Genomic DNA, 27817 nt, shown 5'->3' on the forward strand with positions numbered 1-27817 from the left:
CGTGTCCGGTGCATTGTTCAGCGATGGAAACGAGCGTCGGGGGCGTGGGGTGGTGCCGCCTGCGAGCGCCGCTGGGCCGGGTGGGCTCGGAGCGGGTCTGGAGCGGCGGGGGGAGCTCCTGCCGGGGGCGGGTCCGCGCTTTGTTCGCCGAGGAGGGGTCCGCTCGCCGCCGCGGAGCCCCGGCTGCGCGCACGCGTGTCACCGGGGGCGCGCGCCGCGCCGCCCCGCCGCCGGCGGGACGAGGGTCTCTGCTGCTGGGGGAGGAGGGGGGAGCCCACGCTCCGCCTTCGCCCGGCCGTAACGGCGGGAGGGCCGGCTCCGAGCGCCCTCCTTGCCGGCTCCTCCGAGTGCGCCCCCCGCCCCCCTACACCCCTCCTGCGGGGGCTGGTGGTTCACAAACGTAGCTCGTCCCCGGCTGACGTTCCCGGAGACGGGAGCCTGGCGGCGGAGCGGCCCGGCCCTGCTGGGTGCTAGCTCCCGCGCCGGTCAGCGGCGGCGCTCGGCGCTCACTACCGCGGGGGGATGCTGCCCCTCCGCCCGGCGCTGCTGCCCAAGCGATACCGCGGCGGCTCGGCTCCGCGATCGCGGCCGGGCCGCGGAGCCGCCCGAGCGGCGGCGGCGGGAGGAGCAGGAGCAGGAGGAGGGCGCGGCAGCGGCGCTGGCACTGTTGGCGGGGCGACGGCGGCGCCGGGCCCGCGCGGCGGCGCTGTGGGCGGTGCGGGCCGGCTGCCGGTCCGGCGGCGCGGGCCGGGGTCGCCGCGGGCTGCCCGGAGGGGGGCGGAGCAGGAGCTGCGCGAGCCGCCGCGCTCGTGCGCGGGCTGGCCGGTAGGGGCCGTTGCCGCCACCCCCCGCAGGGGGAGGGGGGGCGGAGCCGGGCGCGGCGCGAGGCCGGGTCGCGCGGCGGCGGCGGCGCTTTTCCTGGCCCAGCCGGCGGCGGCGGCCCCCGCGGCGGTCATGGCGGCCGTCCTGTCCCCGCGCCTCTGCGACAGCGACCCGGCCACGCCCGGCGCCCAGTCCTTGAAGGTGAGAGCGGGCGGCGGCTGCGGGGCCCAGCGCGGCGGCCTGGGGCCGTGGCGCAACAAGCCGCCGCGGCGGGAGGCCTTGCCCGGCCCCCCCCTTCCCAACACGGGCTCGCCTCACGCCGCCCCGGGGAGCCGGGCGGCCTCCCGCCCCTCGGGCCGAACTTCGGGTGCGGGTCCGGGGCTGGCTGGGGAGGTGGAGGCCCCGCTGGGTGCCCGGGGGTCGTCCACCTTCCTAAAAAGTCCTTTGGCGGGAGCGGGGCGGAGACTCGTTCCGTAGCGCTGGCGGCGTCCCGGCGTCGCACGCAGCGAAGTTTGGGTTGGAGTCGCAGGGTCTTCTGCCTGGGCCCTGCGACACCGTACCCGCGATTCCCGGGCGCTGCTTGTGGCACCACCGCGTACTTGCTGCTGTCTCTGCCCACTCGCCCGGGCGCAGGCTGGCAGTTACTTTTTGAAAGGCATCTTGGTAATTCACGCTTTCTGATTACATAATAAAAGATCGTTATGTACATCTGGTAGTTGGTAGACCTACCAGCAATTGGTCATATAACTTTGTTTCTTAAGGACTAACAGGCTTTTTACAGAAACGCGTTTTCAGGGGAAGAAGGGGCTTTTTTGGCAATGTTTGACTTTCCATGTAAAGAAAGCCACAAGACTGTCCCTAAATATTATTTTTGCTACAGTAAGAGTGGTTGAACTACAGCATGTCCTAGATTGCAGTGCAAATGTTTTCACTTTTTCTGCAAAGTCCTCTGTGACAAACCATCTCATCTTCAAGTGTTTTAGTCTGTGAGCCTGTGTGTTTGGATTTGCTGAAGTTTTCAGCAAATAAGAAAGCAAAGATGGAAATGGAGGACGTTCATCGCTCCTGTGGTATGGGTGCTTAGACTTTTGAACAGTACTGGGTTTAATAAAAGGAAATTTCAAAGCAAAAGGGGAAACTGACATGTAGTACTTCCTCCTAACTGTCAGGTTGAGATCTGTCTTTTAAAAAAAGTTTTGAAGTCTTGGTAGGTTTGGCATAGCAAAGCATGGCTTTGGCCCTGTTCATGTTTTTGTTGAGGTTTGGAGTGCATTAATGTTCCTTGTGGGAAGTAGGGATGAACTACTGATGAGACATAGCTGTGTCACAAAATACTCTAGTCTGATACAGTTTTGATTGGGGACGGCTACTTGGTTTGTACAGGGTATTGTTAGCAATACTAGGAAATAGTATTACTAGTAGTATTAGTGGAGATGCTGGTTACCTGATTCTTTAAGTATAGCCGCATTAAGAAAGCGCAACTTCGTTAAATTTGCTTTTCAGTTTTTATTGTATGAAACATACTCTTCTTGCTACTCCACAAGAAAGAAAAAAAAATGTAAAGAATTGTGAAAAATATGAAATAAACCAAAAATACAGGAGACAAATGCTTTTTCCCTGTGGCCTGTCTTGATTATGGTACTATGAAATGTTGTATAACAAAAGTAATGTATTCTCATTTGCTGAAATCGCTTTAAATGATAAGTCAAGTGATATGATATGTAAAACATACTAGAATGAAAGACATTAGCTAAGGTAGGCCTAGTAGTTGTTCTTGTCATTATTTAATAAGTAAAGATAAATGGGCTTGATCCATTTATTTCTGACAGGTTAATTCTTTCTTAAACTTTTCAGAAAAGTTATGAAACATGACTCTGTCGTACTACACTTTAGAGTTTCAGATTCTTAAAGAGCTGTTTTGTTCTTGGCTCTGCTATTGGTGACAGTAGTCAATTGACTTGAACACTTCTGCCTTCTGTAATCTTTTTATAAACCGTATAACATTCCTTTTATTTTAATTGTATGTCCTGTCTGTAAACTCCTGTGTTGCTTTTGGTAATATTTCCCTTGATTTTATAAGCATCAGCTCTCAGCAGGGGCTTGGTGTTTTTGCTCAGCCCTTGCTGTTGCTTTTGAGAACTAGCTGATTAAGTGAATTAGCCTTGTCTCTGACTGTCACCAAAGAGGGTAGTTTGCAGGATCCACAGCTGTCTGGCTGTGCTGGTGCCATAGGTAGTTTACGTCAAGAACGATGAACTTGGTGGTCAAAGCCACAGCTCTGTCTGTTCAGTGCTCCACCTGTGCAACAGGTGAGAAACTACCCAGTTCTCCTTCTGTGCCACGATGTGTCGTGCAGCTAGTTTGTAGCAAAGAATAATTTACTACATAAATTGTCCTATGAGTTGTTTGTAAAGAGTATTATTAAATAGCTCAGTAGTTCAGGTATATTTAAACTGTGGGTTGCCTTGCAGTATTTTTTGACGTTTTACATTATCTGCTGAATGCTCCTTTAATTTTTTTAATGTTTATCTTCATTTTTATTTCAGGATGACACAGAAGAAAATTCCAATGATGGCAGCCAGCCATCCAAAAGACGACGTATGGGCTCAGGGGACAGTTCTCGGAGCTGTGAAACTTCTAGTCAAGACCTTGGGTAATACCAGTTTTTACAATTCCCACTTTTCATTGTTAGTCTTATCGTATTGTTTGATATGCTTAAGTATTATCTCTTCTTTCTTTGCTTGTATATTCTTCGTGCGTGTTTCTGAATTCTGAATTCAGGCAATGTCCTGTGAGTAGCTAGCTGTCTTTTTCTCCCAGCATTTTTTAAGACATTTTATTTTAAAACAACACAAAACGTGCTGCGTCTAATTTACAATCAGAAGCACAGCTTACATGTTTTTAAAACATCACATATTTTTTGAATGAATGTTAACACTGTAGTACCTGCCTTTCCTGGTGTCCTGGCCACTATCATGAATATCTCTTTCTTCATGTTCTGGCCCTCAGCCCATTGATGGATGCTGGTTTGGAGAAATCTACATGAAGTTGGGTGTAACAAAGTGACTTTGAAATGGGTTAACAGGATGCGGTGTTCTGAAGCGCTTGTCTGACTTCATAGATGTTGTTCATTGACATATATATAGGAATTACTGAATTTCTAGGAATGTAAGTATCCCTTTTAAGGATTTTTTTTTATTTGTTCTAACATTGTTCTTAGGTACAGCTATTTTCCTGCTGAAAATTTGATAGAATACAAGTGGCCACCAGATGAAACAGGAGAATACTATATGCTTCAGGAGCAAGTCAGTGAATATTTGGGTGTGACTTCCTTTAAAAGAAAATATCCAGGTATTTATTTTTAAAGTTTTTTTTTTTCTAAAAATCTTTGTCTTTATACAGTTTGGATGTAATCTGTGCCTCTCTCACTATAGCGTGAGCCAACTGATTAAAAAAAAGACCATGGCAAAAGCAGACCTGAGTTATGTATGTTGTACTTTTTATTTTTGTTATTGGCATATTGAAAATGTATCCTATGGTTTTCAAAGTAGTTTAAGACTTACTGAAAATCTGTAAACAAGTCTGATTTGGGATTTAGATCAGCAAGCACCTTTTGAAAACTGGCCTCAATTTTATAAGTATTTCGTTGGTGATTTCTTACAATATCATTATATCTCTATATTCAGTTTCCTGAATTGTGGCAACATTTCTACACTGTGGAACGATTTTATAAAATGAATTGTGGAGGTTCTAGGATTTGAGCCTTCATTATTCAGAATTGTCAAATCTGGTTCTTCTGTCATGGAATTTATTTTTAAAAGGCATATTAAAAGAAAAAATGGATATACCTTCAGTGCTCGATAGTGTTTTCTGCATCCAAACTCATATGTCAGGTTTTCTCGGTATTTCTGTAAATCATAACTACAGGCAGAGTACTCAGAAAAATTAACAATGTCCCTACAGTGTATATTAAATCTAAAATCAATTTATAAAATTTTCATGTTTATAGGAATAGCAGTATAATACACTCTCACTGCCTGGAAATAAAATTGTCAAAATACTTTGACACTGTATATGGGGGAGTTTGAGTAACTGTGCACATTTTTATTGCTGTTTTTTGTGTTCTTTGGAGATTTAGAAAGACGAGATCTATCTCACAAGGAGAAACTCTACCTCAGAGAACTAAATGTTATCACAGAAACTCAGTGCACACTAGGTAAGAGAGCAAATTGTTAGATTCCTTGTTATGGTGTTAAAAATATGACGCACTGAAAATGTGATTCGGTTTGGTAGAGAAGAGTTGCATCACTCTCAACTGAAAACATAAATTCTGAAATGAAAACCGGTGTATTACTAATTTGTGTAAATTGGCCATGAGGTATCAGTATTCCAGATTTATTATAAAAAAATAAATTTTGGACCTATTCTAATTACTTAGCAACATCCCTTCTATGTTGTAAATTAACTTTTAAAACCTTTTTATCCTTCTAGAAAAGAGAACACCATAATTTTTCAAATTGAAAAGAACATCAGTCTTGTTTTGCTGAGTTAGTTGGAACTCAGCAAACATTAGTATGTCTTACATGGTTTAGCTTATATGTAAGAAGTTAGAAGGGTGTGTATTAAAGCACTTTAATGTACTTGAAATGGAATGATATCATTGATGTGGCTTATGTCGAAAGAGCTTGAAGTATTTTTTTCTTCCTCTGCTAATACACGTTACTTGAAGCGTGTTAGAGATTAAATTACACCTGTCACATTTTTTTTCTGTGTATCATGGGTTTGTGCAAATGTAATGTCATTTTATATAGTAACAGTCTTTGGTATGCTACCTTATTTCTCACCTCCCAGCTCTCTTGATTTCTTTTTGTTTTTTTGTTTATTTTTTAACTTAAATATGTGGGAGAGAACAGTGTCTAATTTTTATCAATAGCAGCAAAATACTATATTCTGCCTCATATCCAGTAGAGATGTGCACTGAGTTTAACTATCCCTATTTTTTAAGGTTGTATTTATAGTAACATAAGTCAACCTCCATCTATTGTCAGCGTTTGGGAATTAGTTGTGTTGGAACCCTTAAAGGAGGAGTTCTGCATTGTAGCTGCAAACTGAGGCATTCCGACTTCTGAATCTCAAATGCTTTAATTGTGAGTCAGGAGCCTGTGTGCAGTTTGCTGCTCCATATTGCCCTCACAGTGGTTCTTCCTTGATTTGCATAGGGAGGTTATGTAAATCTCATAATTTCAGTTAAGGTTCTGCAAGTTAGTTAAACTAACACTTCACCAATATTGGAAACTGAAATTAACAGTTAACCAGGTCCCACTTAGAACAAAGGTTCTGCCTCACAGGGGAGTTTAGTAGGTGTTAAGCACAAAAAAAAAATGAGCCTCCCCTCCTTGCGTAGAAGCAAACTCCTCATCAGCCTTGGGAGCTGAACAGCACAAGTTCACTCCTACTTGAGAGAGAGAGAAAAGCATTGTGCACAGCAGGTTGTTGTCTTTAGCTGCTTAAAAACTTGAGTTCATCATTGTGGGATATAAATAACCTACAGTTAGTTTTGCGAGATAGCATCATTATTGCATTTATCTATTTTAGGTCTAACAGCTTTGCGTAGTGATGAAGTAATTGATCTTATGATTAAAGAATACCCTGCCAAACATGCTGAGTATTCTGTTATACTGCAAGAGAAAGAACGTCAGCGAATAACAGATCATTATAAAGAGTACTCTGTAAGTAGTGTATACGTGAACCAGATCTGTAATGTGGCATATAAGAAAAGGCTGTTCTCAAACTGATAATGAAATGTATATGAATTAATAAAATTGTTTTTATTCCAGCAAATGCAGCAGCAGAACACACAGAAAGTAGAAGCCAGTAAAGTTCCAGAATATATTAAAAAAGCTGCCAAGAAAGCTGCAGAGTTCAACAGCAATTTAAACCGAGAGCGGATGGAAGAAAGAAGAGCCTATTTTGATTTACAGACACATGTAGGAAGATTTAAATTTCTTACCAATATCAATAGGTAGCTCCTTGCTTGTTTTAGTAAAGTTGGTTTTGGTACTGTTTTAACTATTTTATTATCAAGGAGTTTGATTAATCTTGTTTCAGTCATGTAGGAACTTACTGCTATTAGATGGGTAATACTGCTAAAAAAAATAATCTCAAATATATTTAATGCGAAAACTTTTTTTTTTTTTTAACTTGAAAATACATGTCTCGGGAAGCTTTAAAAATTTCAGTGTTGCTTTGTTGTCATGTCTTTAACCTGCTGGTAGTAGCATAAACTAAGAGGGAAGTTTAGGTTACTAAGAAGCTTCTGTTGCTATTTTATCTATTCATGTAAGTGCCTAATTCTTTTTTGGAACACCTCCAAAATTTTGCCAGAACAGTACGTAGGGTAAAAAAGTAAACTATTTATCCTCTAAGAGAGTGCTGCCTGTCAATGTTATGCCCTTGTTTTTGTTAGGGGACATATTATTTTTTTATTAGATAAATTTCATGCTTCTGTGCCTGATTTAAAAAAAAATTGAATTAGCTGGCATTTTGAAGCAGGACTATTCTGCTTGTGTAAAGACAGTAAAGCAAAAATTTTCTCTATGTACATTATTACGTGGTAGTTTATGGAAAGTTTACATTTTTCTGGTATTGAACCATGTTATTGGCAAGATAGTGGATAATTAGTTTTATTTCTTTCTAAGGGAAAGAAGGCTTCTGTGTAAGCTTCTCCTTTCCATATAATTGTATGGAAATTCATTTATTTAATGGATTTTTTTTTTAATAGTGCAGCCTGTTTTCAAATTAGATGGACATGTTCTTGCTACCCTCTACTGGTATGGACCAAAAATGATAATTCATGCTAAAAATGCAGTTAATGTTTACTGTTTCAATTGTTAGATTTTAATTTTTAAATTATTTTATATAATATACTGTTAGAACTAGCCCTACCTAATATTTGTTCAGTTCACTAGATACTTAGTGATTGGACTTAATCTGTAATACTGTTTTTTGAGTGGGATCTCCGCATGTTTTAATGACTTGAATTTCCCATGGGAGAACTCAGGTAGCTGTTCCAACTCAATAAAACTGGCTAGTTAAAAAATATTTGGGGGGTAGATGGTGAGAAAGGCTCAAAAGTTTGTACGTGAAACAAAAACGTCATTGTTTTGTATTAAACAATACAGATTATCCAGGTCCCTCAAGGAAAATACAAAATCTTACCTACAGAGAGAACAAAGGTTAGTCCTTATCCAGTGGCTCTCATACCCGGCCAGTTCCAGGAGTACTACAAAAGGTATTTTAAAAGCATCCTAACTGCTGATTCTCTTGCACTGATCTTTCTCTACATCTAGCAGACAGAGAACATTTCAGTGTATTTACTGTAAGGTTTTGAATTAATTTCATGTTTGAGACACTTGCTAGTCTAATAGAAGCATAGTGTGACAGCTTTTGTCAACAAAGCATTACTGGCTGCAAGAGTACTGTCTCCGCTGATATATTGGAGTGCCTGAGATTTGGCCAGCTCAGATATTTACTGTGGTAAAAGGAGACATTGATTTCACTCCTGCCTCTCTCATGTGTTCACTTATCATCTGCCTCTGCATGTGTGCTAAGATTAATGTCTATATTGAAGTGTTGTAATGCTGGCTTGCGATCACATGTTTTTTGTGTGACAGCGTTACTGTCTGTTTTTAAAATTTTCAGAAAGCTTTTAATTTAGCAAAAAAAAATAATTTGATTGGTCTTGTGGGCTAAGTTTAATGTTGGATGGGTAAGTGAGAGAGAAAGATATTGCTAGTTGGATCTTTATGTTTCATGAAAATATGTGTACTTGACTGTCTAAACAAATTTAAGACTGTACCTGGTGGCATGCTCCCATTTGACAAATAGATACTGATTTGAAAATTGTTGCTGAAGTTTTACCATCTGTACAACAAAGCTGGTACTCATCCTATACGTGACGTAGTTTTCTATAGAGAAGGTCTTTATCTACATATGCCTTGCTCATTCTAGTGTGTGTGCATACAGCCCACCCCAAATTTACATGTTACAGGATATTCTTGAAGGAATTCAATTTTATTAAATGAATTGAATTAAAAATACTAGATATCTTGCTTATTTCGCTCTTACAAGCTGCAAGTGAAACTGCTTGTCCTTCTTAACAAAGGACACAACCTTTCAAATATGAGTCAAAATAATACACTCCTTACAATGCTTGTCCTTAATAGTAAAAGGACTTTCACCTTTGTCCTGGTATTTAAAGTTGGTTTTTTTTTTTTTTTAAAAAAAAAAGGGTGGGATTGCATGTGTTAAGCTGCATTTGGCTATAAGCAATGTGATTAGAACTTCACATTCTTCTGAAATTTTATTTTTGTATGCATTTTTTGTTCTCCTTCAATGATCAAGGAACTCAGACATATAGCTATATTGATTAGAATCATAGAATGTGTTGGGTTGGAAGGGATCTTTAAAGGTCATCTAGTCCTACCCCCCTGCAGTAAGCAGGGACATCTTTAACTAGATTAGGTTGCTCAGAGCCTCATCAAGCCTGGCCTTGAATGTCTCCAGGCATGGGGCATCCCCAGCTTCTCTGGGCAACCAGTTCCAGTGTCTCACCACCCTCATTGTAAAGAGCTTCTTCCTAATGTCTAATCTAAACCTACCCTGCTCTAGTTTAAAGATACTTACTTTGCTTTGGACCCTCGCTATTTATGTGCCCCAGGTTAGAATTGTTGTGCACGTGCTCTGTGGGCACTGCATAGTCATAAACAAGATGTATACATTGGGCATAGTAATTTGGAAGGGTTAAAGCTTTTTAGGGGTTCCATAGCCTTTTATGATTATGTAGGTTCGGAACATTGCAAATATACTCTCCTGTGTTCCACAAATATCTGCTGTACAAAGAAGACAAGTACTAGATGGTATCACATATTGGAGGAGAAATTAATATGTTTCCTGTGTTAGCAGAACTGCATGTTTTTATATGCCTTCTTGAAAAAAGGGAGTTTTTCTTACTTTTTCTCATTGAAGTCCTTGTATGCTCTGTGACTTAGTATTTATGCATAAAGTACACATGAATTCTTTTTATTTATTTAATAACTTTAGATACTCTCCAGATGAACTTCGTTACTTGCCATTAAACACAGCTCTTTACGAACCTCCTTTGGATCCAGAGCTGCCTGCATTAGACAGTGATGGAGATTCAGATGATGCGGAGGAAGGGCGAGGTGATGAAAAACGGAAAACCAAAGGCAATTCGGTGAGACAAATTGAAAGTATTTTTTAACAAAAAAGTCCTTTTCTTTCACTTTTGTTAGTTTCTGTAGTTTCTTAGTAGAATCTCTAACATTTACAAAATGAAGGAGAATCTTAAACTAAAAGTGTGCTCCCTTTTTTAGTACCTCTCTTTATTTTATAACATTGCTCTCCAGCTTTCTGTTTGATCCATTTTTAGAGTAAACCAAACAAGTATTTGAAATTTCAGGCCCTTTCTTCCTTATTTTTAAAGAAATCTTGAAGGATCTTCCCCACCATAGCTCTTCATTATGCCCTTATTCCCAACGGGAAGTTGCTACCGTTTCTGAGGGGAATGAACGCTGTAGTTCAGGTCACAGCATATTTTGGTATTTAAGTCCTACAGAATCTGTCACTAAAGCAAACGTGTTGATAGCCTGATAACTTTTTATTTTCGTGATGTAGGAGCAGAAAATACTCAATACAGAAATAGCTACTTCATTCCAATTCAAAGAAAAGGTAAAAAGCACTGGGTTTTTGTGTTACAATACATCTTTAAAAAGATGTTTATGTTCTCCCTATTTATGCAAATGCAAAATTATCTGTTACTGGAAGTTAAGAGAAACTTTCACCTACCTACCTTGATAGTGTTTTAAGTGCTCAATAACAGTTGAGCTGTCTGAGTACAAGTGAACCATTGATATATTGGTATAGTTAGTATGTTGGTGACAACCATTTTCCAGAAGTTTAACCCTAATTTCAAGAGAAATAGAATGTAAAATCACAGGTGCATTTAACAGTTTCAAGTTCAGTTGACGAACATGTTAGATGGTGGGTATGCATAATGCTAAATTTTGCCATATAAACATTTATTTTGTTTGAATATTCATAAAATAACTGAGGAAGAAAGGAAGGGGTCAGTTTGTAGACTAACAAGGGAGAGAGACATACTTGTTAATACACCCTTTCTGCTTGTGTTTTTCTGGAGAAAAATAAATCATATAAACTCAGCATGCTACATATCAAGTCAAAATTTTGGTTTAGTCATACTCCAGCTTTTTTACAGTTGGTCTTTAACCATTTCTTCCCAGTTCCCTTTTCCACTGACTTCCGTTCCCCTTAATGGTAAAGTAACTGGACCAAGCAGACTATCCTTTAATTTTTCACAGAAGTTCAGAAGTCTTTTTTGTGGCAGTATGCGGAAGGGGAAATGTCTTTGTGTTGGAAAAGTGCAGGGAAAATTTAAAAGGAGATTCCTGTGAAGTGGGTTTGGCTATGGCAGCAGGGGTTCTTTGCTAGTCATTGAGGCATATTGTTCGGGAAAAATACCTGTTGAACACAGAAGTGGGCAGTTGTCAGGCCTCTTTTCCTGAGTTTTGGGCTACCCACCATTCGTCAGGTCTCCCTGGTGAGTCCTGCAGTATGCTTTATGCTTTTTCCTTTTTCACCCTCCCCATTGTTGGAGTCAGGTAGCAATTTTCCTGTTCTGTAGTGTTTTAGTTGACTGTCCTAAATAACCCTTCCCCTAAAATACTGGTGAAACGTACCATTTCTTGTTCCCATATAGTTTGCTTTGCTTTTGTGTTATACTCCTCCCTTTGCCCTGTGTCTCTTTTGTCTGTTTTGATTTTAGGCTCTGGGGCATAGGCTGTTTACTATTTTGTTTGCACAGAGTGCCTTTTACTGTAGGGCACCGTTGTTATTTGGCCTTTTGGGTTTTATTGTAATAAATGTGATTAATTGTATTGCTTTCTTCTGGAGCTTTTTGGAGGCCTTTATTAATACTTTTCTGAGAAGAATCTTGTGCTGCTGCTCTTAATTATGCTTACATTGATCTCTCACCCTCTTTGAACCTCTTCCCCTCTTTCTTGCCTCCCCATTCCTCAAAAAAAATAAAATGCTTTAACTGCAGCATAAATTCTGTTGTTTGGTTCTGTATTAAATGTTGAAGTGTGTTTTGCCTTTGATGGCATTCTGCTGCAATCCAAATGAAATATTTAGATTGCTCCTGGTGAAAATAGTAGATGAGGGTGGCATAAAAAACCTTCACATGTTTAGCTCAAGGCAGTGCTATTTGGTAGTACACTTTAAATGCATGGCAAGGGCACTTCTAACTTTTTGCTGGCCCTTTACTTTGTAAACAACATCTTGCATATAGTGGATTTCTTGCTGACTTTTAAAGGAAAACGGTTCAAAGAATTACACTGTTGTGCTCCTCACTCTGGTATCAAGACAACTGGAAAATCTGACTGCTATTGCTGATGCCAGTCTCTTAGCATGAGAAATAATAGATAATGAAGATTATGAGCAAAGATGTTCTAGATTGTGATGTACCCCATGCTTTTGCAGAAGGAAAGATGTATCCTCCTCTTATCTTAGTTGGCTCTAAGGGGCATAGGAGAGACTTGTCTGTCTATCCGAAAAATAAAAAATATAGCTATGGTATTTTTATTATAGGACAATTCGTCTGGCAATGTATCTGAAGGTGATTGCGCCACAGACAACCAGGAGGATTCTTTTCAGGGAAGACAAAAAACAAGAGACAAAAGTGCTACTCCAAGAAAAGATGGTTCCAAACGTTCTGTATTATCCAAATCAGTTCCTGGGTACAAGGTAGAAGAAAAAAGCCCCTGACTGAACTTCTTTACTGACCAACCTCTCCCCGAAATACTTGTTTTTTCAGTAATATGGAACTTCTGCTTGCTGTTCTTCACTAGCTGCTCTCCTGTTGTGTGCTCCATCTGTTTGCTTCCTTACTTCCTTTTTGCTTTTATTTCACGTGGGGCTTTCCTTTACCCTAGCTGTACAGCGGCCTCTGTTAATTTCTCAGATTCCCAGGCAGCAACACTAGAAATACCCATTGTGGATTTATCATTGGAACTCTGCATCTTTCTGGCTGCCTTAACACAGCAGTCAGAATGACTTGCCAGTTCAAAATGAGCATTCAGTATCCATTTTTTTTTTCTACTGTTTAGTATGGTAGCATACCAAGAGATCAGCGCTGTAAAGTGCGGCTACGTGGTTGAACATACCGTTATGACATTCATTTTAAATACAGTCTTTCATCCTGAGATGTTACAATGTATAGGGTGGAAGGCAAGAAGCTTACTACAGTTGTATAGGCAACACTACGTAACCACTTTAACAGTATATGAAAAATAGCTTTTTATGTAGTTCATGCTATATAGAAATGTTTGTGGGCAATATGCTTTTATCCACACTAAAAATTTGGTGAGGATGTTAAGACATTTCAGCTGTCAAGCAGTGATTGCCAAACCTAAGACCCAAATCATCAGTATTATTGTATAATAATTTCAAAAATTAAGATAAAAATAAGATTAAGGTAAAAATACTTTTCAGAAGAAATGGGAATTGACATGCATTATTTATGTGTTATTATTCTGCATACTAAGAGAGGATATGAATGTGGTATAACACTTTCAAAGCACATTATTGCCTAGTCTTGTTCCACTGAAAGAAGTGAGAATTTTCCATTGACTTGAACGGGAGCAGGAATAGACGCATAAAGAGGGAAAACACTACATTAAGACACGGTTTAGTATTTAGCAATCAGGAATGCTTGTTAAGAGAGGTTATGGAAAAGAAACTTTTTTGTCAGTGACAAGATTGTACATATTGAGAAACTCTCGGAAAAAGTGAGCTGTTGATGGCTTGCGTTTTACATTCATAAATATTTACTGTCTGTATTTACCAAGTTAACAGTAAATAAATTGTAACTTACCTTAAGAAGCTAATTTCTGCAAGAATTGGACAGCTTTGATAAATTTTCTCTACATACATACATACATCTGTACAAGTTCATAACAGATAGCAATCTCCAGTTGCATTTTCTCTGTTCAGGAACTTACTAAGAAATATGCAAACTATGGAGATTTAGACTGTGGTACCATATGTATATTTTTTTATATGTAACTTTGCAAATTGTTGTAGACACAGAATGCATACCAATATTCCCATGAACATGAAATCCAAAGATGGAGCTTGAAATATTTTTTTTAGCTTTGTTAAACTTGGCATTAGAGATTGTGTGCCACTGGTTTACAGAAGTTTCACGTAGCCGTGAAATGCCTGAGTGTTTGATTAGTCCAATCTGCTTAATGGCCTTATGAATGCATAGGGAGAGAACCAATGGACTTCTAATTGTAGAAGAGTAATGGTAGGATACAGCATTGCATTTTGAAAATGGATTCCTGGAGCAATTACTCATTGCTTCAAGATGACCAATTGTGTTAGTATTACTGTAAACTTACAGCGCCACATCTTTGCAATGTCAGCGTAAGTCAAAGGCGGTGATGTTGTGTTGGGAGGGTGAGAGGATTGGCTTTCTTGTTCGTGGGAACGTCTAAATGCTTTTCAGTAAACCAAATTAACATGAGCTGTTTTAACTGGTAAGACAGGAAGATTCTTGTTTGTTAGTCTACAAGAACACCAGGTAATGGTATACCGTATGTGCCTAAACGTTAAGGCACTTTGAGCTGAAGGCTTAACTGATTTAAAATGTTGTCCCTGTGAATTCTAAATCTTTGTAATACTTTTGTTCTGTATTGTTCTCTAATATTTGACTATTTTTGTAGGACAGTAATCTTTTGGTTACATGTAGTTAAAATTGAAGGATGATTGCTATGGCATCAACATGCAAATGTATAGTTATAGCCACACAATGAGTATTACAGGTTTCACACATTTCCACTGAGTTATTTTTGAGTAAAAGAAATAATGTATTTTATATGGAGCCATTTTTATTGTCAGTTCTTTAACAAAGAACGGTTAGCGTGTGTTTTACATTTTCTCATGTTACAAGTAGTGAGTCTTTGTTGCTGCAGGACTGGCTACTACAATTGCACACACAGGGTACTGTTAAAAGTACAGGAGTTTTTTTGCACATAAAACTGAAATGTATTGAGAAACTATATTTTACAACACTTCTGTTTCGGGTCACTGTATATGAAAATAGAACACTTTGCATTCAGAATAGGATGTTATAAAAAAGGTGTAGTTGGAACGCTTACTTTGAGACCTGCAGCACGGCAGCATGGAAGTGAAAACTTACAGAGCAGGCAGTCGTCATTTTGACCCTGCATTCATTTTCTCTCCCTTCCTCATCCCAATAAGATGAGGACATAGAAAGCAAAATTTACTCTAATCAGATGGGATATTATGACTTCCCATTTGGATTTGATAGCCTTTTCTTCATAGCATTTCTAAAAGCCATTTATGGTGGTAGAACTTGAACTGTTTTGAAATGTGAATAGTCTTGCATTTTTTTTTTTTTTCATTTTTGTAAAAATACTTCCATACTGTTGGAACTTTATTATTAATAGGCTGCGATTCTCACCCCCCCAACATGCACGATATGTAATGAACACAATTTAGTGAAGTAAGAATAGATGGAAGCATTGTTAATAAATGCATCTATAGCAGTGTGTAATTAGAATTATGTGTATCTGAGTGTTAACTGCACATACCCTAATGCAGGTACAGTGACCGAAAAGCAGCTCACTTTAGTTTTGCTGGAGTACAAGGGAGTCTGCTGCTGTATATTAAAGGCAGTAAAATACAAATCCATAACAAACTAGAAGTCTGATTAGAAAAGTGCACTTGCTATTCTAGAAAGGCTTGGTTTACTTAGAAATAGATGAAACCACAATTAAAAAAAATTAGAATGTAGCCTAGACAACAGAAGGGTAAATGCTGCAACACGGATGAGGTTTAAGCATGTGCCGCTTTTGTTGGGAGGAGCAGGGTATAAAGGTATACATGTAGGACATGTAGAATAGGTAACAGTAAAAGAGTTTGTGTGGTTTTGCTTCCATTATATTTATTATTTTGTAGAGATGTTTGTGAATGTTAGACTTCTTTTATTGTTTTATTATATTTATGTATAAAACAGGTTGACTCTGCTTTTTTAAAATAAATAAGCAAAAAAAAGCCTGTATGAATGCCTCTGTCATCTTTTGAAGGAAGTTACCTCTAAACATCTGGTATGGTGTTCTGTTTTCTTAAATAAAACTCTTTAGACCAGGCAGTTTGAAGCAGATTGTAGCCATGTTTTAACATAAAAAGCAGATTGAAAACTTCAGAAAACTTAAAGCGATGCGTCCTGACTACTTAAAAATGAGTGAAGATAATAATTTGCTAGGTGCTAGGAAAAAAACTGAGGAAATAGACACACTTAAAGATAACTTGCATTTCAAAAGATCATGGTAATTTGTATATATATATATAGAGAGAGAGTTCTGTTTCCACTTTTAAAATTTATTTTAAAATGAAACTTCATTCTTCTCCCACCTTCGGTGCTTGGTAGTTGACTGGAACTCTCCTTGCTTATTGATAAGACATTCGGTTACTTAGAAAACAGGATAGATAAGCCTTGAACTCCCTCTATTAGCTGCATCTTTGCAGCAACAATTTTAGAAACTCTGGCGCTAGTCAATTTAACATCAGTCAGTACTATATTAATTTTAACGGCATTTCTCACTAATTTCATTATGCAGAGGTCAAAGCTCAACAATATAACTACTGAAATGTTTCTGAAATTCGTAATGCCTTACCCTCTTCCTTGGTTCTCATCGGGATGAAACTGTTGGTGTATCTCTGGGTTGGGACGCAGAATACATAAACAAATGTTGCTTGCTGTAGCAGCCTCTGCTGTTTTTCTCTCACCTTTTAAATGGATTTCATGGACCCAAATACACTCCAGATGGTCACTTGGAAAGATGGTGAATGTCAAGCTGTAGTTAAATGCAAGGGTGCGTTCTTCATACGGCGATTATGACTGGATACAAGAAAGAATTGTAAAACAGATAGCCATGTTCAGCATAGCTAACCAGATATTTTGAAACTAAAGATCCAGAAATCAAGATTGTTGCTTTTGTAATTCATTTTCTATATTTAGGGACAAATGTAATGCAAATGGAAAATTGTATTTAATTTCTTTCATAAACAGGAGATCTGCATGGAGATTCATAAAGAAGTACTCTATAATGGAAAAAAAAATACTGAAATTTTTAATGCAATGTCACGTTTAATTTACATCGAGGGGAATTTTAGTCGATGAATTCATAGGAAGAAGCGAGTACGTGCTTTTGCTCCAATTTGATTTTCATGTAACTCACTACGTGTGCCAAATGCAAAATTCTATGTAGTTAATCTACGATTTTTTCCAGTGCCGCTGCTCATCAATTATTGTCATATGTTTTAAGGTTCACCCATCATAACAGATTGTTCATTAATTTTAAGAGTTAAGGAGATATATGACATTTCCTGTTAAATCTGTAAATTCTTCTGGAATGAATTTATAGCCCTCTTCTACCCTTCCAGCCAAAGGCCATTCCAAATGCTATATGTGGAATTTGTCTGAAGGGTAAGGAGTCCAACAAGAAAGGAAAAGCTGAAGCTCTTATACATTGCTCCCAGTGTGACAACAGTGGTAAGTATCTGCATACACTAAGCGGATTCCTAAGGGAGTTTGCTTGACGGATCTTTTTGTGGAAATACTTAGTGTACTACAGCTGTCTACCAACAGTCCAGTTGCCTTTTCTGTCCTTCGTTAAGACTCCATCTCTATTTAATGTTTCGTGTACTAGCACGCTCAGTGCGCTGTGGGATCTCTCCAGGAGGTGAGCTAAGCTTCAGCTTCTGTAAAAGCAAACAGTCTAACTCATTTTACATTTCGTTTCAGATGCAAAAGTAATAATATTGGTTTTAATCTAGGCCACCCTTCTTGCCTTGATATGACCCCGGAGCTTGTTGCTATGATTAAGACTTATCCTTGGCAATGTATGGAGTGTAAAACATGCATTATATGTGGGCAGCCTCACCACGAAGAAGAAATGATGTTCTGTGATGTGTGTGACCGTGGTTATCACACTTTTTGTGTGGGGCTTGACGCTATCCCTTCAGGTAATAAAGTAAGAGTTAATTGTTCCCTTCCCACCTCTTCTGAGTCCTGGGCTTTTTCTGTCAGAATTAATTTATGCATTGCTTTTGAAAGAATAGTTTAAAACAAGTGTGAAGGGTAGGAGTAAGCAACAGTGTAGGAAAGCATTCACACTGCAGGACCCAATTTTTTTAATAAGCTTTATTTCTGTATATTTGGTTGTGCACAGTTTAACCTGGCTATTCCTGTACAGGAAATATAATTGGCTTTTACAACAGAATCCAAACAGACTCACTCAGAACTAGGTTGTTGGTGTTTTGGTTTTGTTTTGGTTTTTTTCAATATCCACAGAATACTGAGAATAATTACCTCTTTTCATAAAGGAAACCTGTAAAGAGGTTTTATTGCTGCATATTGCTGGAGTATAACTTTCACATCAATAAAGTGTTTGTGCTATTATTTCAGTTTCTAAATTAAAAAGTATGCTGAATTTAATATTTGTAAACACCTTTTAAAACCCCTTCCTTCTTTTTTTTTTTTTTCTTAAACATCAAAGCTGGAAGTGAAGTACCTTAGATGCCAGGCAGCCTGTACCTTTTGATTTCCTGGTCACTTGTATCTCCTGGCCAACTCGAGGCAGTGTAAAGAAAGCTTCAGACTTATAAACAACTGGTAGTACTGTTGCTTTTCATGTAATATCAAGTCCATGGCAAGTTAGTTCAGTGGCTGCAAGTTCTGCAGGGACAGTATTGGCTGTAACTACAGTACTTCAAATACACTGTACAGTCCCCTTTTGGGAAGCACTGGTGCTAGCGGTCACTTCAGTGCAGGTTCGGTGGCCGATTTAACTTTCAGGCTGACCTAAGGACAGAATCTAAACAAAATAGATTATATGCCTACAAAACTATAAGATTACCAAAGCAGCCTCTATGATTCCAGCTGTTGTCATATAAACTGTTAAATGCTTCTATGCTCAACCCTTTACTGTTCCCTCAGTAAATGAGTTTTTAGTACAAGGTCTGGCGATGAACCCCTGCCAGCAGTTTAACCTGCGCTGCCTGACTGCACCGAAAGAACTGATGCTGGTTTGGGGAGCGGGACCCCGTACCTGTGGCACAAAAGCAGCATTCTCAAACTGCCGTTCATTTCTGCTCAGCTCCCATGAGCTCTAGCTGTGGTCATTCACATGAAAATGTAACTCACAAACTCAAGCATAGTTTGTCAAGTCCTTTCCTAATAACCACCTCCTTAGCAGTGCTGGCACTTCTTGAGGTCCACAAAGATTAGTGTAACCAGCTGTTACATGTAATGAGTCTGCAATGGAGGGCAAATTTTATATGCTGCCTTCTATACCTTTTAGAAAAGATGCCTACATTTTAAAGAAAAGCACTGGTTCTTTACATCAAAGGCAGTACTGCAAATAGATGAGCACCTATTAGTAGAATGGTGGAAGGTGCGTGAGTGAGTAACAAAGGAAGTTTCCCAATAATTGATAACTTTCTTTTCTTAGGTCGCTGGATTTGTGATTGTTGTCAGAAAGACTCTCCCGTACCCCGAAGAGGAGGAAGAAGGGGGAAAAACAGCAAGGAGGGCTAAAAAAACCCCAAAAACTTGCTGTTCAAAACTTAACTGCACAAATTAAAGTGATACTTTGGTGCTATTTAACCAACCACTCTAAGAGGAACAATACCACTTTTTTTTTTCCTTTTTACCAAATAAACTTTTAATTTTGGCTATATAATGGTTTTTTTGTGATAAAAGTCACTGATAATGTTCTGTCAGGTGTCTAGATAGAGACAGACAAGCCAAATTCCCTCTCAGAAAGAGAAGGCTTTCAGTAATGAAATTTAAATTGTACATGCACCGTTTGTATAAAATGATAGTATCGTACTTGTTTATTTCAGTGCACTCATCAGTAAGCTCTGTGAAAGGAAAGTTACAGAGCAATTTCAACATACGCTATTTGCATAGCAACTGGTTATTCTGAAAGACTCGACCAAAGCAAAAAAATACTCCTGGAAAAACTAACTTTCAAGGAAGAGCGGGCAGGACCTGACCTTCATACAACATACTGCAAATTCGTTTCACCAGAAATTTTCCTTGCAAGCTAATGACTTATTCATAAAGATATACTAAAAAGATCAATCACAAAAAGCTATAAAGGGAGGTGTAAGAAAACACCTCTCAAGTTGAAGATACTATATGCTGCGTTGCTTTTTAATGAGGAATGGAAATGTCGTATTGACAACAACAGCTGAAGGCTTGCACTCCCTGCAGTAATAGTGAAGAGGTAACACGCGCTTGATTCAGGTCATGGATTTGCAGAGGTGATGAGTGACTGGACAGACCTCTGCTTGACAGACGGCTGACTCGATGCGGAGCACAAGCAGTCAAAATACAGATCATCTAGCCCCTTAGGTGATTGATTGGTTTTTCCTTCCTTTACCCTAGGCTCCTCACCTCATATACACTCAAAAGCCATTGCTAATTATTTTTACACTGGAAATACTTGCTCAGAAAAGGAGTAGATTTTAAATATGCTCTAAATTGAGAGGGGGTACTGAAGTGCAGTACTTCATTATTTTCTTTATAACAACAATAGAAAATACTGACTTGGAGCTGATTTTCCTAAGCACCTGTTTAAAGTGAATTTAACAACAACCCAACTGTACATTCATTTTTAAGCCCTGATCTCTGAAGAACACTGCAAATACTGTGCTTGCTGCTCATTTTACATATGGGGAGGATTTACAATATAAAATTAAAATATGGCTTTTTCCCCCGATTCCTTTCTGGTTTAGGAAAAGTAACCTGAATACCTCTTCAGGAAACATAACAAAGAGTATTAAATATTACAGCAAGTCATTTGTGTTCAATTTCACAGGCTGAAGCGTGATTTAGTCCAATGTGTATCCATTTAAAAAAGAATTTCAAGTATTAATTTCAAGATTCCAAAAAGTATAGTCCAGAAAACAGATTCCCCATCCTGAAACTCATCTTCTGTAGACTGTGAGTATTTCTGGTTTGCCTCCATCTCCTCGGGGTTGTAAGAAGCCTCGCCAAAGGGGTACTGTACAACTGTTCGATCGTAGTATACTTTCATTTCAAATTCGCTCTCCAGGTGAGAGGGATGACCATAAATCCCTATTCCCACTGGGCGGCGGAAGTGTGCGGGTACATGGACAACATCTTGGCCGCAAGTTACAGACTGTAACTCATATTCGTCAAAGCTGGGGTGAAGCGTCATGTCAGATACGTACAAGTCTGCATCACCTTTTAAACTCCGCATCTGAAGTACTATCTTTCCCTCGTGATTTAGTCTCAAATAGCTGTAGTTTCCTGCTCCGATTTGACCTTGAACAACGTGAAGAAGAATCCATTCTTCAGGTACATCCTCTTCCTCAAAGGCATTTACCACAAATAGTACTTGAGCTGCCACAAATATTACCAGGATTCTTCTCCAGCGCACTGCCATGGTCTTAAACTATATCCAGACTCTTCCCACGTCTCGAGCACTATCCTGTGAATACAAACATAATTCAGATTTTATCATATTCCATTCCTGGAAGGAATTGATTATTTTTTTTAATTTGATAATTTTTAGAAAGCCCCACTAGTCCATACAAATACAAGCAACTTCAATGAAGTATGTTCATTAACTTTTCTTCTTTTTTAATAGTAACAAAACCCATTGCCAAGATTCAGAGTGCTGTAGGATTAAAATGGCTTGAATTTCTTAAAACAAGTTAAACAGAAAATAATCAAGCTGGTGTTCTTTCATCCAGAACTGACACAGAGACTTTAGTTTCATTCTACCTGCATACATGCCAAATTTGACAAACACCCAGAAGAGATGAAACCCAATACTGATTTTAGCCTCAGTTTAAAAAAACAGTTAAAAAAGAAGGCTTTCGCGTGCTTGAAGAAGCTTAACTTTGTATCAGGTATTTAGGGCATCCTATTTGTTCTGCTGTCCTCTCATCTTCACTTCAGAAGACAGTAAAGGTGCAAATCTGGATGTATGCATGAAGCAGTATGCATCCTGACTTCCACTGGGAATGGAGTTGGAAATAAAACCAAATTATCTAGTGAGGTAATACATTCATTTATGCTTCTGCTGTGTGGATTGTTTCTGGGACTAAACTTGGCATATTTTCCCTGAAAAAAATGCATTTACTTTCCTGAAGATTTTGTTACGGCACAAACACTCAGTTCTTTACAGAACTTGCTTACAAAACAGAAGGTTGAAGTTACCGGGGCAAGGGGGAGCGGGAAAGGACTGCTGTGAGATTAAGGCTCTTGTACCTTTCCCTGCTTGGTGCACGCTCCCAGTCAGGCAGCCTCAGCAAGCGTGCCTGCAGCCTGCCCATCCTTTGAAGAACAGTTGCACCAAGTGCGTGTGCACAAAGAAGCAAGCTCCGAACCTTGCTGAAGGCTTCCAAATCATATAGCTGACTGAACTTGACATGCAAATCACAGTCAAGTATAGGAGGCACACACACTTTAAGAGGTAGATTCTCATCCCCTCATTCCTTCCATAAGGACACTACAATTACCTTCCACATGAAAGCTACCAGTAAGTTCTTTTGTACCCTGTTAGCATCAAAACAAACTGCATGACTTCCACTGAGACGTCACTTAGAGGTTTTACAGTTAAACAGATCTAGGGAAAAAACGTACAAGTATTTCTGTAGTCCCCATTTTTCTGCCCCAGAGGCCTCTACAATACAAGGCCACAATTCTGCAAAGACAGCATAAAAGAAGGAAGCATGGCATTCGCAGAACCTGCCAGACCGACAAAAGCCCTTCCACAGCGACAGAAAAAAAATACTCTTCTGCTTCTCGTCTCCCTCTATCAGGGAACCCACTCTCTGCCACTTTTAAATCGAAGCGGCGATGAAATATCCGAGCAGAGGAACAGGAAGAGCTCCACATCTGAGCAGAAAATTATTAAGTTACCGAGGGACGAACGAAAGCGTTCTTGGCGCTGGCACGGCACTTGGAAGGCGAAGGGATTTCAGGAGACCTTGGACAGAGCCACCACCGCCCCCGCCGACTCCCTCCCTCCCTCCCTCCCCGCCGGCGGGACAGCCGCTGGGGGCACGGCCGGCTCCCAGGGACGCCAACGGACTCTGCCGCCCTCCCCGGGCCCCGCCGGGCACGGCAGCGATTCCGGCGTCACCCCCGCCGACTGAGGGCCGGGGCACGGCTCACCTCCGACCCGCCGCTGGGCTCCGGCAGCGGCGAGGCCACGACCCGGGGGAAGCAGAGCACCAGGCTTCGCCGACGTGCGCAGCCGGTGGAGGGGGGGGACGCCGCGGCCAAGCCCCTCCCCAGGGGCGGGCTGAGGCGGGCCCGGCCTGGCCCCGGAGGCAGCGCGGCGGGCGCCGAGGCCGCCCCTGAAGGAGCCGGCAGAGCGCCGGGCCGAGCCGTCCCCCTCCCCGCACACCCCGGGAGCGGCACCGGACCCGCCAGCGGCTGAGGGGAGGGGGCTGTGAAGCGGGTGGGGGGACGCCACTCACCGCCGTTACCGCCGAGCTCTCCCGCCGCCGCTGTCCCGCCCCTGCCCGCACCCCTCCCCCGGGGCGGGGCGGGGCGGGGCGGGCACCCCCAACTCTCGCGAGAGTTGGCGTCGTCGTCATGGCAACGCGGAACACCCCTTTCCCACACGGACCGCGGCGGCTCCGGCCGCCCCAGGGCCTCGCTTTCGGCCGTTAATAATATACCCCCCGCACCCCCGAATTCCGCCGAATGGCGGAATTCGGGGGTGCGGGGGGTATATTATTAACGGCCAAAAGCGGGGGCGGGGGGGGAGGCGGGGGCTTCCACTGCGTGCTCTTGCTTCAGGGAACGCCTGGAGTGGGGGTCTGCCGGGGCGGGCGGCCAGGGCCCGCAGGAGGTACCTGGACTATGGCCGGGGAAGGGTTTGCTGTGTTGTCAGAGGGGATGTGTTTGTTGGGGCGCGGGGCGGGGGGGAAGCACGGCTTCAGAGGACCAGGCACCTGTAAATCCAGAAAAATAAGATTCGGTGAGTTGTAAATTCTGAGTTAAGGATGACACGTTTGAGGGGGATGGTGAGGCGTCGAGTGGCTGAATATGTAGATTTTTCTACGTGTCAGGCGTTTTTCACAATGGAGTCCTAAAATGAGAGAAGTCTGATTTTATCTGCGCTGAAACTGGATGTAATACATTTACTGGAGGATAGGTTGCCCTTCAACAGTTGGTAACGGTTTATGTGACTATCAGCATAAGTTTCGCCTAAGATCACAGAACAGAGAAACACGGTGTGAAGAGAAAAAACAAAAATCATTGCTTTTGAGTACGCATTGGTTTCAACAAAGTTACCTTAAATTGACGGAGCTCTTTAAAATTGTAAGCAAGACCGAAGGATTGAAATTGAAAAACAAATCTGCGCTGACTGTATTTCAAGAGGATCTGTGTGTGTACCCCAAGGGTCCTGTATTCACAGAATGAGCTAATGTTCTGTCTTCATAGCTCTCTAATTTCATAAAACCAACGTAACTTGTTTGGTTCATTCCTACCCCAAACAAATAGGCTGCATAAACCCGCCAAATATGGATTGTGTTAAATTTGAGCTTTATTAAAATAAATTTCAATCTTATAAACAGGCTTATCAACGGCTTAAAACACATTAAAATATTAAAGCTGATAAATCTCTATTATTTAAAGTTTGTACGTGACTGAATATCGTAGACCAATATAAATACACTATTGAACACAGAAGCATGACATGATAAAGAACTGGTGTTTCTCTAAAATGCCTGAAAATTTCAACAGTATTTTTTCCATGTGGCTGTCAGTTCCATTTGAAATGGGTGGATACCCAAGCTGTGGGAACACACTGGAGCCAAGGTCTTTTAGCATTGTGTTGCATAGAAACAGGACATTGCCAGGAGGTATGTTTCATGGGGGTGTGGTGTGGTATACATTTCTCACTGCACACTTAGATGTCACCAGTGTTCCCATGCAAGTGTCACCTTGTCCCAACAGGGCAGGAATCTGCTTCTTGTCGTGTTGCTGGATGAGTAGCGTCTCAGCCACTGAGAAGCAGTAACACCGGTTGCAAGGGCAAAAAGCAGTGGTGGTCCACACCTCTCTGAATTGGTCTCCATCAGATGGACGTTACTGGCTCAGGGTCCAGCTGCAGAAAAGCAGTTGGTGCTCTAAATCCTGTTTGAACAGTCAAGAAATTGGTCCAAGATCTCCAATACTTGCTTGGATTTCTACTAGTTCCCTAGTTGTTAGGGAGAGTAGGTTATTGAAAGTACTGTAGCAAAAAACATTGAAAGATGAATCATAGAATCACAGAATTGTTTTGGTTGGAAAAGACGTTTAGATCATTGATTCCAACCACTAACTTAGCACTGACAAGTTACTACTAAACCATGTCCCTCAGCACCACATCTACATATCTTTTAGAATACACATCCAGGGATGGTGACTGAACCACTTCCCTGGGCAGCCTCTTCCAATGCTTGATAACCCCTTCTGTGAAGAAATTTTTCCTACTGTCCAATCTAAACCTCCCCTGGCACAATTGGAGGCCGTTTCCTCCCATCCTGTCACTTGTAACTTGGGAGAAGAGACCGATGCCCACCTCACTACAACCTCCTTTCAGGTAGTTGTAGAGAGCGATAAGGTCTCCCCTCAGCCTCCTTTTCTCCAGGCTAAACAGCCCCAGTTCCCTCAGCTGCTCCTCATAACACTTGTGCTCTAGACCCTTCATCAGCTTTGCTTCCCTTCTCTGGACTTGCTCCAGTGCCTCAATGGCTTTTTTGTAGTGAGGGGCCCAAAACCAAGGTGCAGCCTCACCGGTGCCGAGTACAGGGGGATGATAACTTCACTAGTCCTGCTGGCCACGCTATTTCTAATACAAGCCAGGATGCTGTTGGCCTTCTTGGCCACCCAGGCACACTGCTGGCTCACATTCAGCCAGCTGTCGACCAACATGCCCGGGTCCTTTTCTGACGGACAGCTTTCCAGCCACTCTTCCCCAAGCCTGTAGCACTGCATGGGGTTGTTGTGCCCCAAGCGTAGGACCTGATACTTGGCCTTGATGAACCTCATACCATTGGCCTTGGCCCATTGATCCAGCCTCCAGATCCCTCTGTAGATTCTTCCTACGCTCAAGCAGATCAACACTCCCACCCAACTTGGTGTCGTTTGCAAACTTACTGAGGGTGCACTCGATCCCCTCATCCAGATCACTGATAAAGACATTAAACAGAACTGTCCCCAATACTGAGCCCTGGGGAACACCACTTGTGCCCAGCTGCTAACTGGTGGCTTTAACTCCATTCACCAGCACTCTTTGGGCCCGGCCAGCCAGCCAGTCTTTCACCCAGCAAAGAGTACACCTGTCTAAGCCATGAGCAGCCAGTTTCTCCAGGAAAAAGTGGGAAACAGTGTCAAAGGCCTTACTAAAGTCTAGGAAGACAACATCCACAGCCCTTCCCTCATCCACTAAGTGTGTTACCTTGTCATAGATCAGTTTAGTCAAGCAGGACCTGCCTTTCGTAAGCACATGCTGACCTGATCGCCTGGTTGTCCTGTACGTGCCACATGATGACGCTCAAGATAATCTGCTCCATAACCTTCCCTGGCACCAAGGTCAGACCTTCTAGCCCTTCTTGTAGACAGGTGTCACATTTGCTAACCTCCAGTCTTCTGGGGCATCCCCGGTTTAGCCAGGACTGCTGATAAATGATGTAAGTTGGCTTGGTGAGCACTTCTGCCAGCTCCCTCGGGTGGATCCCATCCAGCCCCATAAATGTGTGCGTGTCCAAGTGGTTAGCAGGTTGGTAACCATTTCCCCTTGGATTATGGGGGGGTTCACTCTGCTCCCTGTCCCTGTCTTCCAGCCTGGGGGGCTGGGTACCCAGAGAACAACTGGTCTTAGTATTAAAGACTGAGGCAAAGGCAGCATTACGTACCTCACCCTTTTCCTCATCCTCTGCCACTATGTTTGCCCCCGCATCCAATAGAGAACAGAGATTCTCCTTAGCCCTCCTTTTGTTACTAATGTATTTATAGAAACATTTTTATTGTCTTTTACGGCAGTAGACAGATTAAGTTCTATTTGGGAATTGGCCCTTCTAATTTTCTCCCTGCTTAACTTCATGACCTCCTTGTAGACCTCCTGAGTTGTCTGCCCCTTCTTCCGAAGGTCATAAGCTCACTTTTTCCCCCCTGAGTTTCAGCCAAAACTCTCTGTTCAGCCAGGCCAGTCTTCTTCCCCACCGGCTTGTCTTCCAGCACATGGAGACGGCCTGCTCCTGTGCCTTTAGGATTTTATTCTTGAAGACTGTCCAGCCTTCCTCCTTTGCCCTTCAGGACCGCCTCCCAAGGGACTCTGTCAAGCAGTCTCCTAAACAGGTAAAAGTCTGCCCTCTGGAAGTCCAAGGTAGCAGTTCTGCTGACCCCCCACTTTACCTCTCCAAGAATCAAAACTTTTGTCGCTATGCCCAAGACAGCCTCTAACTGTCACATGACCCATCAGTCCTTCTCTATTCACAAAGAACAGAAACTACAGAAAATAAAATACAGTGAAAAGCATTGGGAAAAAAAAGCGTACTGAACTGCCTAGAAACAATTACAGGCAAGGACACAGCATGTTTCAGAACAAGTTCTGAACGAGTTTCCCTGCCTGAACAACCCTTTTTCTGTATCAGCATGTATCATTCTTTACTAATGAATAAACTGTCATTAACACATTCATGACTGTACCACTCATGAAAATTGTCATCAGCACATTACTAGAATTTTTTTCTCAAGTATTTTCAGCCATGAGTCACAGTTCAGAAAAGAAATACTGTCATATGCAGTGCATTCAGTTACCTCTAT

General features: G+C 41.6%; 2 protein-coding genes across 7 annotated transcripts; one reads left to right on the forward strand and one right to left on the reverse strand.

Annotated features, from left to right (window-relative positions):
• The first annotated feature begins 522 nt into the window (after positions 1-522).
• Positions 523-19570, forward strand: PHF10 (PHD finger protein 10). 5 transcript variants are annotated; one of them, XM_054194722.1, is made up of 13 exons: positions 866-1023; positions 3369-3475; positions 4043-4173; positions 4955-5038; positions 6418-6551; positions 6660-6844; positions 7604-7652; positions 8004-8113; positions 9925-10078; positions 12511-12666; positions 17395-17503; positions 17788-17976; positions 19464-19570. In XM_054194722.1, exons 1-13 carry the CDS (start codon positions 955-957, stop codon positions 19547-19549), a joined length of 1563 nt encoding a protein of 520 aa, XP_054050697.1. In that variant the 5' UTR covers positions 866-954; the 3' UTR covers positions 19550-19570. The 5 variants fall into 5 exon arrangements, with proteins under 5 accessions (XP_054050696.1, XP_054050697.1, XP_054050698.1 ...); XM_054194723.1 differs by lacking the exon at positions 7604-7652 and having other exon boundaries at positions 6660-6809; XM_054194724.1 differs by lacking the exon at positions 7604-7652 and having other exon boundaries at positions 4961-5038; positions 6660-6809.
• On the reverse strand, positions 18443-23555 carry C3H6orf120 (chromosome 3 C6orf120 homolog). 2 transcript variants are annotated; one of them, XM_054194728.1, is made up of 2 exons: positions 23476-23555; positions 18443-21473 (listed from the first exon to the last, which is right to left on the reverse strand). In XM_054194728.1, the coding sequence occupies exon 2, from the start codon at positions 21426-21428 to the stop codon at positions 20871-20873; it is 558 nt and encodes a 185-aa protein (XP_054050703.1). In that variant the 5' UTR covers positions 21429-21473; positions 23476-23555; the 3' UTR covers positions 18443-20870. The 2 variants fall into 2 exon arrangements, with proteins under 2 accessions (XP_054050703.1, XP_054050702.1); XM_054194727.1 differs by lacking the exon at positions 23476-23555 and adding an exon at positions 23168-23425.
• Positions 23556-27817: the final 4262 nt, after the last annotated feature.

The sequence above is a fragment of the Rissa tridactyla genome, chromosome 3, assembly GCF_028500815.1.
Source record: "Rissa tridactyla isolate bRisTri1 chromosome 3, bRisTri1.patW.cur.20221130, whole genome shotgun sequence".
In the NCBI taxonomy this organism is placed as follows: Eukaryota; Metazoa; Chordata; class Aves; order Charadriiformes; family Laridae; genus Rissa; species Rissa tridactyla.

Bases quoted from the DNA above. Each gene is read 5' to 3' on its own strand.
- PHF10 (XM_054194721.1), top strand. From the start codon at position 523: ATGCTGCCCCTCCGCCCGGCGCTGCTGCCCAAGCGATACCGCGGCGGC. The intron at 5,039-6,417 runs GTAAGAGAGCAA...TATCTATTTTAG, and splicing joins AGAAACTCAGTGCACACTAG to GTCTAACAGCTTTGCGTAGT. The intron at 17,504-17,787 runs GTAAGTATCTGC...GTTTTAATCTAG, and splicing joins CTCCCAGTGTGACAACAGTG to GCCACCCTTCTTGCCTTGAT.
- C3H6orf120 (XM_054194728.1), bottom strand. From the start codon at position 21,428: ATGGCAGTGCGCTGGAGAAGAATCCTGGTAATATTTGTGGCAGCTCAA.